At 42.7% G+C, this 14,371-nt stretch overlaps 1 protein-coding gene across 2 annotated transcripts; it reads right to left on the reverse strand.

The window, feature by feature from the left end:
- Window positions 1-1,104: 1,104 nt before the first annotated feature.
- Window positions 1,105-11,994, reverse strand: TMED2 (transmembrane p24 trafficking protein 2). 2 transcript variants are annotated; one of them, XM_050923564.1, is made up of 5 exons: window positions 11,766-11,994; window positions 9,108-9,300; window positions 8,648-8,668; window positions 6,393-6,500; window positions 1,105-2,625 (listed from the first exon to the last, which is right to left on the reverse strand). In XM_050923564.1, exons 1-5 carry the CDS (start codon window positions 11,943-11,945, stop codon window positions 2,501-2,503), a joined length of 627 nt encoding a protein of 208 aa, XP_050779521.1. In that variant the 5' UTR covers window positions 11,946-11,994; the 3' UTR covers window positions 1,105-2,500. The 2 variants fall into 2 exon arrangements, with proteins under 2 accessions (XP_050779521.1, XP_050779522.1); XM_050923565.1 differs by lacking the exon at window positions 8,648-8,668 and having other exon boundaries at window positions 11,766-11,993.
- Between the last annotated feature and the right edge of the window lie 2,377 nt (window positions 11,995-14,371).

A 14,371-nucleotide genomic window follows, 5' to 3' on the forward strand; every position in this document is an offset into this window, starting at 1 on the left:
AAAGATGAGGACATTATCAAGGAAGCAATATATTCAATGGACAACTTATGACATCTAGGTCAAAGGCATCAAATTTGAGGTGTTACTGAACACACAATGAGATTACGTTTTAAAGTGATAAGATTTGAATATTCCACATAACAGTCTAGGAGTTTACAGACCAGGCATTTTATAAAATGCACAAGAAATTTATTTGCATTATGAACCAACTGCCAATTATACCCAAATTGCTACTCAACCAAGGACAGACTGTAGATGTGCTATGAAAGCAGCAGCACTAGTTATGTGGATTCTACCTGGATATGCACAGTAAAATTCAGATCTTGATTATGATACAGAAATGTGCTTGTCCGTCCATCACAGTGACCTGAATCAGAAACCACTAGTCAGTAACATCATTGCACAGAAGCTAGAAGATGGACAGCAGGTAATTGTATTGGTGCTTGGAAAACTCATGAAGTGCTTCAGGCACCTGTGTTAATACTGTTTCACAAGCTGTCCGGGTGCTTTCACCTGTACCAGTTTGAAGTAAGAAAGATAAAGATTACCCAGCTCCTCTTCTGCTAGGTCAGACTTCTCAATTTTTAAAGTTGTTTTTATTTAGTTTTACATGAATACTACAGGGTATTAGTGAAATGCTGCTTAAAACCCTGCTGTTTAAAACATAAAAAAGCCTCCCTATAAGAATAAAATAAGCATTTTCCATCAAGCATCTACTCTTTGCTAGAGATCCCATTTTAAACACTTCCTTTACGTGCCCTCAAACACCCAACTCTAATCAAACTGTTTTGCACTTACTGCTAAGGCAACTAGTGCCCAACTAGCTTTCCCTGCAAAAATCAGGCCAAAGAGTTTGTACTCATTTGATTGTATATTTAGTGTAAAAAACTTTCCACACATTGATAAGAAAACTAATAAAATTCAAATACAAGTGTAACTACACGTTATTAGTAAAAGCTATATATTAGTATTGTCCAAAATTCCTTTTCCAGCTAAGGTGTATTTTTCTTTACATTCATTTTTTCTAAAAATATTTTAAAAAGCAAAATCTCAAACATGAAAAGGTAGAGAATGTCCTACTTAACTGTCAAGAGACAAAAACCATTTTTTTAAGAATCTGTTTATTTATTGAACCTGGGTCATATTTAGATTCACAAACAATTTTAAATGTACAACTTAGAATTCAATTTTGAAGTGTTTCACACAAAAATATTGGCACACAACAGTTGCATTAAGGTGTAACAGCCACCCTTTCTGAAGAACTGCTGTAAGTGTTTGCCCAAGGTTGAAAAAATTTACTTGGAACATGAAAACCTGTAACAAATTTTAAATTAATTGTACAAAACTGTTGTGTGTTACTTGTAGATCTTCCCCTCTCTTGAAAAGATCCCCACCCCATCCCCCCAAAAAAGATTACAACTAATATACATCAGTCACAACATAGTCCTGGATCAGCACCCACACCATTTACATTTTTTAAACCCAGCATCAGATACCAAGAAAGGAAAGTAATTGTTTATACAAAAAATGAAATCCACATGTGCCTGAAATAAAGAAAAACACACCAGTACTTAGCATTATGCTAATTAGGACCAGATAATGGCAGAAAATGCCACTTAAATTAAAATAAGGGCTGCATAGCATTGCAATAAACCCCAAGAACTATTAACCCTTTGACATCAGAAATCCAGATTTCCTGAACACTGGTGCATTCTGCAATAGTGCCAACAGTATGAGCTTTGGACCTGCAAGCACTATGGGGTTAATAACTACTGTTTGCCAAGACACTGCACACAACTGGCTTTGATGGTTACAAACCTGTGAAACTAAAACCACATAATTGTTTGGTAATAAAAGGAAAGCATGTATTTTAATATCAATTTTTTAATTAAAAGAATGTAAGGAACAAATCAATGTAATTAAGATCATTACTGTAGATTTTTTTTGTGACCAAGTATGCATACTATATTGGAAATGTCAGCTGTCTTCTATTCATTATCAGTCATGTTAGAATGAAGTTCTGCTTCATTTGCCCTTCTGGGCAGTACATGAAAGTGAAGAGGGGATTATTTTCATTCCATAATGTCTACTGCAGGATTAAAGACGTGAAGAATGCAAATAGTCACTTTAGGACCTTTTACTGTTTTCCTAGACAGAATTGCAATTAATAATGAAAACAGACAAAAGTTAGAAAAAGACAGTAACATTGCTTTTTACTACGTTTGAATTATAGCATTTGCAATCTGTTTAGACCTCGCTTAGCAGAAAGACTAGGCAGATTTCAAGTGAAAAAATTATGCCAATTAAGTGACAAGATATTTTAAACACAGCTTTTGCTACAGAAGATATATAAAAACCATTTTATTTTAACTAGGAACTTAAGCAAATAAGTTTTATAGTTCAGAAATTAGGGTTTAGAAACTAAAATGACATTGTTTTGTGACTAAGATGTTTTGGTAGATAGTAAAGTGAGTGTTTGGGATCATCAGGAAAAGTTTTCTTAAACAACTCTTCGGACTTCAAAAAATCTCTTCAGGTAGTAGATCTGTCCCAGTGTCATGGCAACTAGTACAAGGGCTTCAAAGAATGACCAGAGAACCACTCTGCTGTTTGTGTTGTCATTAACTGTCGGAGAAAAAATAGAAGTATATGACTGCTAAAATATTTAAATAAGTGTGATGTAAGATATTAAATAAGGTCTATATGGTTATGACAACACGCACTATACACATCTATGCATTCATCCATACACCCTTAGAATGCTGGCATACTCTGCATTCTTAGCCAAGTAAGTAGTCTAGGATGACCACATTACTCTCTAAAAGGTTAATAAAGCTGATAGCACACATCACTATAAAGTTACAGCGACAAAAAGGTTATAAGATCTAAAGGTCCAAGCAGAATGCGCCAGTTGCATGTCCATTTTTCCAATCCAAGGGGCAATTTTCCTACTGGAATCAGGGCCAGCTCCGGGCACCAGCACAGCAAACAGGTGCCCGGGGCGGCCAATGTAAAGGGGCGGCACCTTCGGCTCTTCCGCGGCAGGTCCCTCAGTCCCTCTCGGAGGGAAGGACCTGCTGCCTACTTGCCGCTGAAGAATGAAGCAGCACAGTGGAGCTGCCGCTGATCGCGGTTCCCCTCACCACTGCTTGGGGCAGCAAAAACCCTGGAGCTGGCCCTGACTGGAATCATACTTTTTGGACACCAGAAGTTCTTTCAATCTCAATGTCAGTCACAAGTTGCAGTATCTTTCAACGCCCTACCTCATCTCCATGAGAATATCTACTAACCCAGACTCATTTATACAAGTTTGATGGCTGCACTTGGTACCTTACTCCAGATTTACTCCTCTACTTTCTTCCCCCTTAGCGCAACAATTGCATTTCTTAACATCAGAGTCAAGCTAGTACACTCGGTGATGAGCTGCCAAAATCTTAATAACTGGTTCCCTACCAGGTCTTTGGCGGCACTTCGGCGGCGGGGGATCCTTCACTCACTGCAGGTCTTCTGCGGCACTGTCAGTGGCAGGTCCTTCAGTGCCACCAAAGACCCGGAGTGAGTGAAGGACCCGTCACCGAAGTGCCACTGAAGACTCGGAGCGCCGTCCGGTGAGTACAAGCCCCACATGCCTCCCAAAACAGCCTGTTTTCCCTCCCCCTCATCCACATCCTGCCCCGACTGCCCCCCCTCAGAACCCGCAACCCATCAACCTCACCTGCTCTTGTCCCCTGACTGCCCTCTCCCACTTTAACTGACCCCCAGAACCCCACCCCCTGACTGCCACGACCCCATCCACCACCACCCCGACAGACTCCCGGAACTCCTTCACCTACCCATCCCCCACCCATTCCCCGTCCCCTGACCACCCCCTCAGAACCTCCACCCCCTCCAACCGCTCCCTGCCCCTTATCCAACCCCTCCTCCCAGCCCTGGTCCGGTCCCCTTACCAGGCTGCTCAGGGCAGCGTGCATGGATGCCGTGTGACTGGCTGGAGCTCGCAGCCCCACCCCCTTACCATGCCGCTCAAAGCGGCAGGAGCTGCAGAGCTGCCCAGGAACAGTTCAGAGCGCTGGCCCTGGCGGTGTGGCACATTGAGGCTCTGCCAGAGCGGGGAAGGCCGGGGGGTGGGGGAAGAGGGAGCCTTCCCCGACGGAAGCTTAGGCAGGCCAGACAAGATGGTCCTGCGGGCCAGAGTTTGCCCACTCCTTTAACAATCGGTTCTAAACCAGCTTCCAAATTTAACAACTGGTTTGTGCGAACCGGCTCCAGCTCATCACTGGGTATACAAAGTCAGTATTAAGTCTATTAATCCACTGTTCTAGTTTGCAAATACTGCAAAGCATTTTTACTGTAAACATTTAAAGAGTTCACTAGCATGTCAAGAATGAGATGTTACTCTCAGGTAAAATTCTAGAATAGTGCTACTTTGGTAGTAACTGCAGCAAGCTGATTGTTTGCCATTGCATTTAAAGCACTCTTTCCTAGGGCCTAATGTTATAACATCATATCTTCTATATCCTTTAAAAAACAGCATAATGGACACTGTTAAGAAGATAGTAAATGGAAATGGATCTCATAGTTCACAAAGTGTTAGGTTAATTCTTTTGCAGTAATCATTGCCTGAAGAAAGCATGAAGACACATTCTTCCTGGATGTGAAATTATGAACAGGGACCACAACTGCTAGAGCCAGTGGAATAAAAAGCAACAATGGAAGAATTTAATAATTGGATTTTATTTGATGCATGTCCCCTCAGGAATCTGTCTCATTTTCCCCAAGCCTTTGATTATGTTTCTCTCTATGAAAAGCCTATCAAGGTAATTTTGAATCCATTAGGATAAGGAGAAGTTGATGTTAATGTACATTTATAAATTCAGCCCTAAAGGAGTGGAACTTTTTATGTAATTAATTTTTTAAAAATTAAGTTCCTACACAGAAAGTTCTAACGTACAATTATGTGTTTCACAGGAAAATGGATTTCCCCTTTATTTGTACTGGACTTATTCTATCTGCCAATTCTATTTTAAGTGGTGAGGATGTCTTCGATCCTGTTCACCTTCCTCACATGAGTAGCAATAGTTCCACTAACATCCAAAGGCCTCTCTCTGCATAAGGAAGATAAGGTGAATTAGGCCCAACTACAGCATAGTAAGCCAGACTTATTTCTCCAATGAAATAATGCACCCATCTACCACCAGGAAACATATCACTGACCTTGAGACATTCATGAACATACTATTTACTAACTGCAAATAGTTCCTGCTTTATCTTTCAAATTTTACACTGGCAAAAGACAGACAGACATTTTGCATAACAGAATTTTTTAGGGCTTGGCTACACTTTAGAGTTACAGCGCTGGTGGTGGCTTTACAGTGCTGTAACTTACTCCCCGTCCACATTGGCAAGGCACATACAGCGTTGTATCTCCCTGGCCACAGCGCTGGCTGTACTCCACCTCGGCCTGGGGAATAACGACTAGCGCTGCTGTTGCAGCGCTGGGATGCCAGTGTAAACAGTGATTAATCTTACTACGCTGTAACTGACCTCCAGAACCTTCCCATAATGCTTTTTCAGTAAAGATAACACTCTTTGTTTTGTTGCGATGCCTCTCTTTGTTTTGTTGTCAACTTGGGGCTCCCAGAGCTGCTTATCTAAAAAACAAACACAGCTAGTCTTTGCTCGAGCAGAGGCAGGTGGAGGGATCCCTTTGGAATGTTTGCTTCAGGAGAGAAGCAGCCCGGGACGGGGGGAGGGGAGGTCCGTTTTGGAGCAGTTGCTTATCTGGTCTGAAGGCTATTTGCATTTAGTGAATGAGAGAAGGGTGGGGGAAGGGGTCGAAACTTTTAAAATGATTGAAGGTTGGTGCTGTGTATCTTCAAGTCCTTAGAACTTGCAAGGCAGGGAGCTGACAGTGTCAGCTCCAAAAATCCACTCTCTCTTCTGTCTCCCCCACGCGCCCCTTGTCACACTCCACCCCACCCACCTCTTTTGAAAAGCACGTTGCAGCCACTTGAAAACTGGAATCGCTGCCCATAATGCACCACTCCCAACACTGCTGCAAATGCTGCAAAAGTGGCCATACTGCAGCGCTGGTAGCTGTCAGTGTGGCCACACTGCAGTGCTTTCCCTACACAGCTGTACGAAGACAGCTACAACTCCCAGCGCTGTACAGCTGCAAGTGTAGCCAAACCCTTAGTTACACTAGGGACAGCCAGGTTTAAAGAAAGGATCTCAACATCATACTACTTTATTTCTATCATGACAGTAGGACTGAAGAGTTTTAAAATTCTCAAATAACCAAACATAGTTTCTAGATAGTTTCCCTAAAGCTCAAAATATTCTAGCATTTAAGAAAAAAAAAAAAAGCATGCAAGTCAAAGAAAGTCACATACTTGCTCTGTGTATTCTCTCACGAACTTCCATGTACTCCTGTTCATGCTTTACAGCTGTCATGGCCACTGCTAACTCATTAATCATCTCTTCTAGCTTGTTCTGATGAGCTGCAGAACAATTTAAAAAGAGGTAAGAAAGTGTATTATTGACATATCAAAAACAGCTTCTCCTGAAAGTGGATGAATAGTTTATTTAATTCCATACTATGGTTAGTTTTGTAAAATGCAGAGTCTATACAGCTGAAAACTTTTCAACCTTGTAGGAAAAGATTATTCGATAAGTAAATCTGATATTGACAATGATGGGAACGATATTTCTAAGAATCTCAGAGTCAGGTTCACAGGTTTCTTCCTTTACAATTATATTTTACATTTGGGTAGGCCTCCTTCTCCATGGTATCGAACTTGGAGGCCAGGGAAGGGGTGACCAATTTTACAGTCTACACAAACCAGTTACATTCAATATATATACACTTTTCCAGAGAAGCAGCGTGCAAAATTTATCTGAACATATATCAGTACAATATTGTGCTAGAGTCTCTCCTGCTAGGATTATCTTCACTATATGTCCTTCAAACTCAATCTCTGAAATAGTACAGAGCTTTAATGCTAATTTGCCAACAACACAGCAACTGAGAATTTAGTTTAAACTTGTGATGTTAGCTAAACAAGATGAGTTTCTGAAGAGATGTGTTTGGCTACTCCTCCTGTGACCTTCCTTTGCAGTTGACATATGGGATAAAATCAGTTCTGAAGGAAGACACCTCTCTTTCCAGGTACAGGCATGACATGACAGTGGTCTGATAATGGAAGCAGAAAACAACACCGGATGATTATTGTAGAGCAATGGCTTGAGGTGGCTCACCAGATGCCAGGAGCAGAGAGCCAGTATTTAGCAGTTTGGATGCCAATAGAACAGTAGGATACTGTTTACTGCCTTCAATGCTCAGAGCAATGTGCAATCTGTAACATTTAGATTAATAAAGTGTACTTATCAGATTTCTCTAGCACCAAGAACTTCATGTCACTCTCGCAGAGGTTGGCCTCTACTACTAACAGTTCAGATAGCTTGCAGGAATTACCTAGAAGTTCAGAGCAATTCATGGGACATTTAAGGGCAATACTTGGGAGCCACCATACATTATTTTTACATGTAAGTGGCAGATATTTTAGATGCAGCCTTAAATGCTACATGAAGGACTTTTCTCTTTCAGTGAGAAGAGAAAGAACAACGCTGTTTAAAAGCCACACTTCTTTTAGGAAGGAGAAAATAACTCAATGAGTTATGAATTCTGTCACCAAAAAACACCTTTATAGTTGCCTGAGCAATACTGATCTTACCTTACAGATATCAAGATACACCACCCATTCTCATGGACACTGGCTACTGCAATATGGGTAGCTTATTAGTAAGAACAAAGATTACTACTGTATGGATTGTTTAAACATGCTGAAAAGATACTTGCTTTAAGGCAAACATCTGCCTTAAGCTGAAGAAACTAGACTTGTGTCATTATTCTGCATGATAGGTGTGCTATTCACAGACTTCAGAGAATCTTTTAACTATCTCTTACGAATAAGAATTCAGTTAGAAAATTGTTAAATATTTCAAGAAAACGTCAAGCACTCACTTCACACATGGGTTACATATCTGCTATAATAGAAGACAAAAGGTATTACTGTCTTCTTGCTAATTACTGTACTGTTGCATGATTTTCTAAATTTTATGATTCAGTCTGTTTTCCAAAACATTAATTTAATTCTATGGTAAATGACATCTGTTGTAATTTTTCACTTACAGGTTATGTATTAGCTGTAAGATTATATTACAAGGAAGTGGTTCATTCCCCTCCAAAATGCTCTCAATTCCCCATACCCACTTTAATACCAGAAAGCAAAACAACTATGAAATATTTAAAGTTACTAGATGTTCAGTATTTTAAATTGAATTCTACATAACAGAAACTCCTGATTATGTCTCCTGTTAGCCATAAATAACCCCCTGAAGATAAATGTTCATTAACAGTTTAAGTGCCTGATCCTGAGAGATGCTGAGCACCCAGACCTCACAATAGAAGTTGCAGGTGCCCAGCATCGATCAGGATCAGACCTTCATTTTGTGTAGTTTATTAAAAAGACATTCTCATGCTAACAAACAGATGTTAGAGAAGAGGAAAAGCACAAGTTAGATGTTAGTGAATAAACATATGCAAAAGACAAGATGCTAATGAGCTTTCAAAAAGCAGTACACATACCATCCCAGGTATCTCCACCACCTAGGGAAAAGTGTAAGAGATGAACAGGAGTACAGGACAAAAGGCTGCAGATAAACCAGTAATTTACATGGCTAGGAGAAAATTACATATTAGCACACTTATCAAAGAATTAAATTAATACATGTCGTAATCTACATAGTGCTGAGCACCTGAACTGGAAGTGTGAAACTGAGGAAGACTAAAGAATGAAAGCATTAGCGCCTGCAGATGCCAGAGTGATTCCCAGTCATTTTGCATTATGTTGTATAGTAGTGCCTAAAAATATTTAGGCCCAGTTGCAGCTGCTCAAGAAAATGACAAACTAAAGCGACTGAATGAGATAAGAATTCTGAGATTCCTTGTACAGTACTTCAGAAGGATGTGTACAGAGAAAAGCTTCTAAGATTAGTGTTTCAACGTCGCAAATCAGAACCATTTTCCTTTCAGAAGTTCTGCTCACCTTCTGTCTCCATGTCTTGCCCTTTTGGAGCTTCTCCAATATCAATAGTGAACATCACTATCTTAGGAGTCATGGTGGACATTCTGTTGCTAAAGCAAAACTTGTAAGTTCCATCCATGTGAGCAGCAAATGTGTATTTTCCACTGGACTCTCGGTCTCCTTTATAAATCCCTTTATTATCAGGCCCTGTAATCTGAGGGCAAAAAAAGAAAAATTTCACTACTCTGTGCGTCTCTTGAAGTCATGCATTTAGAAAAAGCAAATTTAAACTAAAACTCATGATATTCCAGCTGGACACGGCACTCCTACAATTGATATGCAATACCAACAGAATCTATATAATCTCATCTCCCACAACCAAAAGGCAGTATGACATTTTTCTATCTGCATTAGAACCTTTCAGAAAATACCTCTTTAAGGTGATGCGAAAGGCTTTTAACCTGCCAAGACTTGCATTATCTCTCAGCAGTGAAGATGAACATTAGCATCCAAAAGTAAACATAATATAAACACAGAACCCTAACCTCCATTTCTGGCAGGAAAGTAAATGAGAAACAAACATACTTGTTTTGACATATCACTACCATTTTTAAGTATAAGATTCTGTGCTGCTGCAGGGGCCGTTTTTAGGCTATGACTGAACCAGTGTACTGACCACTTGTGGTCATTAAGATCTTACGGTTCTTTTTCCCAAAAGTAGTGTTGAAACTTGCATCTTGGCCTTGTTTCATTACATTCTGCTGCCCTAGATGTGACTTTAAACTGCATTTAATACTTTTTCTCAATACCTCCCCTACCTATTGTATAATGTCACTGCATAACTGCAGGAGGCATTGAGAAAACGTACTGCTACATCTAGTCACTCCACTCACAAAATCACCCTCAACATTTTTCTTCCTTATTATATCTCAGATCCTCTTGTGAAAGTGCTCCAGATAAGCTTAATAGTTGCCATATTCTACTTCAAAGCTGACTGCATTTGTGCTTGGTGAAGAGATTCCACTTGTAGACTGAAGTGTCTTTGGGATTGAGATGAAGTGTGTACATTATTCTCCTACTGACCTGGATTTCTTTGGGGGAGGAGGGCAAGGGGAGAAGGTGTTAAAAAAATTTAAAGCCCACAATTCATAACATAATATGTCAGTCAAATCCAACAAAGTTAAGTCAAAATTCAAGCATCAAAACTAGGAAACTGCAGTGGGGCCTCCCCAAACTAATCAGCACTATTCTGTAAGAAGCATTCCCCTGCCACATCACCTGCTAATAGAAAGCTTATTTTGAAAACTTTCAAAAGAGGATGTGGGATATAGAAAGGAAGGAAGAAAGATTTTAAGAGGGTGGTTTTGAAAGTGCAGTTACTAGACATAGTAATGCCTTTTCTAGGTGCTTCCTGCAGTTATGTTGACAATAGAGAGCAGTTAGCCTTGGGCAACTTGATCTGCAGAAGTAATTTAGCCTCTTCTGGGGGAATTTGGACATCTCAATTTACCAGCAGCAGAGATCATGGCCTACCATGAGTGTGATAGTGCTTCTGCCAAGTAAGAATTTGGCAGGCAAGCCTGGCATATAAAGAAATGCAAGTTGACAAAGAGAGGGCTATATGAACATTCCAGCCAATTGTGATTAACACATTTCTGTCTTTGGATTTATCACCACCAGGGCAGCCCCTCATCATCACTCTCTCTACCTTCATGGCTCTGAGCTCTCCTCATTACTAGACATTAGGCTACTAACTACTCAGGGTACAATCTCTGCTCCCCCAGAGGCTGTCAGTAGCTTCACATCCATGCTCTCATACACCCCCAACACACACACACACACCCCCCATGGTTACACTCAGAATCCCTCACACCACAATAGGGCGCATGCATACACTGCCCTGACCCTTAAAGGATAAATTTAAAACAAACAAACATATATGAGATATCTACATATATGGAGATCTCATAGAACTGGAAGGGACCCTGAGAGGTCATCGAGTCCAGCCCCCTGCCTTCACCAGCAGGACCAAGTACTAATTTTGCCCCAGATCCCTAAGTGGCCCCCTCAAGGACTGAACTCACAACCCTGGGTTTAGCAGACCAATGCTCAAACCACTGAGCAACCCCCCCAATCCTGCTCTTTCCCTTGATAAGACACAGCCTGACACAGCTCTGCTCCCCAAAGCCAAAAAGCTTCACTTTGCCTGATCAAGGCGATAGTTTATCATCCTCTCTTCAACAGGGGCAAATGGGAGGCTGGGCTGGGCTCTGCTCAGGACATTCCATGCGCCCTGGGGTGAGCCAATACCAGAATCCTCATCCCACCTGAACAATTGTGCCCCCTCCTCCCTAGTCATGGTTAGCCCCCTCTTACGCTTTATCAACCAACAGCCTCCCAAGCTCAAGGCAATAGCGAAAAGCGGCCCCCCCCCGCCATGATCAGAGCCCATCGCTCTCACCTACAGCACGGATCACCCCCTCCATGGCACAGCCTGGCATGCCTCGGCCTACCCTTCCTCCCCCTCCCCCAAGGTCAGCCCACAGCCCCAGCTCCTCCTGCAGATCCGCTCCCCACGTCCCGCTCTCGTTCCCTCCCTCCTCGCCCCCCGGCCCTACTCCTCAGGGGCCGAGACCCGCGGTTTCCCCTCCTCGCTTTACCCGCCCTGCCCCGCCTCACCTCCACATCGATGTCCAGGAAGCCCCCCTCGGCCACCTCGAAGATGAGCCCCATCTTGGTGCCAGACGGGACCCGCTCCAGGAAACACTCCTCCGCGTGCGCGTCGATGCTCACGAAGTAGCCGGCAGCCGGGGCTGAGAGCGCGGCCAGCAGCGCCAGCACCGCCCTCACCGGCGACATGGCGGAGCCAAGGGGGACCGAGCGGCGCGGCAGAAGGGGGGTACTTCCTGCTCACACCCCGCCTCTTCCGGGGCACGGGGCCGCCGCTCATAGGCCAGGACAGACTCACTGCCACGTACAGGATGCACTACGGTGGCCACCGAGGGACACGCCAGGGCGGGCGGTGCAAATCCGCGAGGCGCAGAGTTTGGGGACGGCGAGGGGAATCCGCGCTGCGCAGGGGGCGGGACCGTACCCGACAGGGCCAATCCGCGCTGCGTAGGGAACGGCCGGGGGCCGGAAGGGGACAATCCGCGAGGCGGGATTAGATGGGGTCTGTCAGAGGCCTGTGAGGAGCGAGTCCGGGTGGGGCTGTCAGAGCACAGAGGGACCCGCGGGAGGGGGCAGGATCTAGGAGCCTCCCGGGGGGAGGGGCAGGGCCGGTAAAACACAGAGGGGAGTTCAGCTGCCAGCGCCCGCCGTGGAGCAGGTTGCACTAGCTGCAGGTTCTTGTCACGTGTAACCTCAAGCGGAGCTCGGTCCGGGAGCAGTCTGGAGGTTCAGCGGGTTGGGATCACTGCGGTGAAGAATTGCCATTGCCTCTGGAGCAAGCGTAGGTGGGAGAAAGCGCCACCAGTGTAGCTGCTTCTGCCTGCAAACCAGGCGTAAAAAGGGGGTCCGCTCTCTGATCTGTATCGGGGGCCGGTAGCCGTGTTAGTCTGTATGCACAAAAACGAGGCGCCTTAAAGATTAACATTTATTTGGGCATAAGCTTTTGTGGGTAAAAAAAAAACAAACACACTTCTTCAGATGAATGGCCTGACCTGGTTCTTCTACTGCACCCATCCTCTGGACATGCCTCATAGGCGCCCCCAACCTGGGATCTGTGTTGACAAACACTCCCAGTTGAAGGTGGACCTAGCATTTGTCCAGTCAACTAAATATTTCCTCTTACCTGTCAGTATTATTCCTTGTGTTGGACCAACTTCTGTTGGTGGAAGAGACACGTTTTTGAGCTACAGGGGAGTACAGGACCTGAAGAAGAGCTCAATGTAACCTGAAAGATTTTCCTCTCTCACACAGCTGTTGGGTCAATAAAAGCCAGTCCTTCACCCACCTTGTCTCTCTAATATCTCAGCCCTAACCTGGCCACAACAATGCTACAAAAATATTTGTTCTGTCTTGTTTGGTTTGTGCTTAAGACAATCTCTCACAGCCACTTTTCCTGCTATAATCAGGCAATGCCAGAAAGCAGAAACTGTAGAGTACGAATTTGACAAGTGAGTTCTAAAGCTGAATAACATACACTAATTAATTATACTACTCACCAAAACTGAGACAATGTTTACTTACTTTACTAGGATTTATGTTGATAACTAGCACTTTGAGATTCTTAAGTGAATGGTGCTACATAAATACAAGGTATTATAAGGCCACTAGAAATAGAAGGCCTTATTAGTTGAGCAAGAAAATTAAGCAGTGGGGAACTGTAGAGAGAACATAAATGTAAAATTAGATATCTCAGGCACTGCATGAAAATGTAATGGCTATACATATGATATTGCATAACGTATGTTTCTAGTCAGAGACTGGTGATTTCCATTTGTTAACAGAGACCTCTTTTTGTACACTTTTCAATGCTAATATGGGAGGAAAATAATCGACACTGCCAGTCACAAAAACAAACAGTCATGTTTGATTTAATTTTTGTTGTTGCACCAAACCAACAGAAGAGTTTTTAAAGCTAGTGTAGAAGTTGGGCCTTGTACCCAAATGTTCATAAGCGGAGACTTGCCAAAGAACCATTGTGATTAACTATCATCTGAGGTAAGATGTGTGTGTCAACATCACATGTATTATTTCAGCTACAACTCATAAGTCTAGTTTCACTTGCATTTTGTAACCAGTGTAATAAGAATATTTGCTGCAGGTACAGCTCTACCCCGATATAACACTGTCCTCGGGAGCCAAAAAATCTTACTGCGTCATAGGTGAAACCACATTATATCAAACTTGCTTCGATCTGCCAGAGTGCGCAGTCCCACCCCCCTAGAGGGCTGCTTTACTGCTTTATATCCGAATTCATGTTATATCGGGGTAGAGGTGTAGTTAAAGTTCTGCTATAGCTCACTTGCAACTAATGACAAGTAAGACTCATGCTACATCTCTTTCTTGATTGTCCCTGATTCACAAAAGTAGTCCATTTGAAGTCAGCTGAGCTAGCTGTATTTGTCAGACTTTCAGACTCAGGCTACAAGTACCTATAGAATAACCAAAAAAAAAAAAAAAAAGCTGAATGACAGAAAGATGAAGGAGGAGCTTCCATGCCCCCTGTAATATGTTGATAAGGTAAATTTAAATGGCGTATAAAAGTGAGATTAAGATACATTCATATAGGACTCCTTTAAGTAGTAACTTTTAAAACAGATTCATGCAGAACTCTTTTA

This window comes from Gopherus flavomarginatus, chromosome 15, assembly GCF_025201925.1.
Source record: "Gopherus flavomarginatus isolate rGopFla2 chromosome 15, rGopFla2.mat.asm, whole genome shotgun sequence".
In the NCBI taxonomy this organism is placed as follows: Eukaryota; Metazoa; Chordata; order Testudines; family Testudinidae; genus Gopherus; species Gopherus flavomarginatus.

What these genes read in the sequence shown, in the direction of transcription:
- TMED2 (XM_050923564.1), bottom strand. Translation starts at nt 11,945, where the DNA reads ATGTCGCCGGTGAGGGCGGTGCTGGCGCTGCTGGCCGCGCTCTCAGCC. An exon ending in GCAAGACATGGAGACAGAAG is followed by an intron (nt 8,669 to 9,107) that starts GTGAGCAGAACT and finishes ACTTTTCCCTAG; the next exon opens with GTGGTGGAGATACCTGGGAT. An exon ending in TGAGAGAATACACAGAGCAA is followed by an intron (nt 2,626 to 6,392) that starts GTATGTGACTTT and finishes TTTCTCCGACAG; the next exon opens with TTAATGACAACACAAACAGC.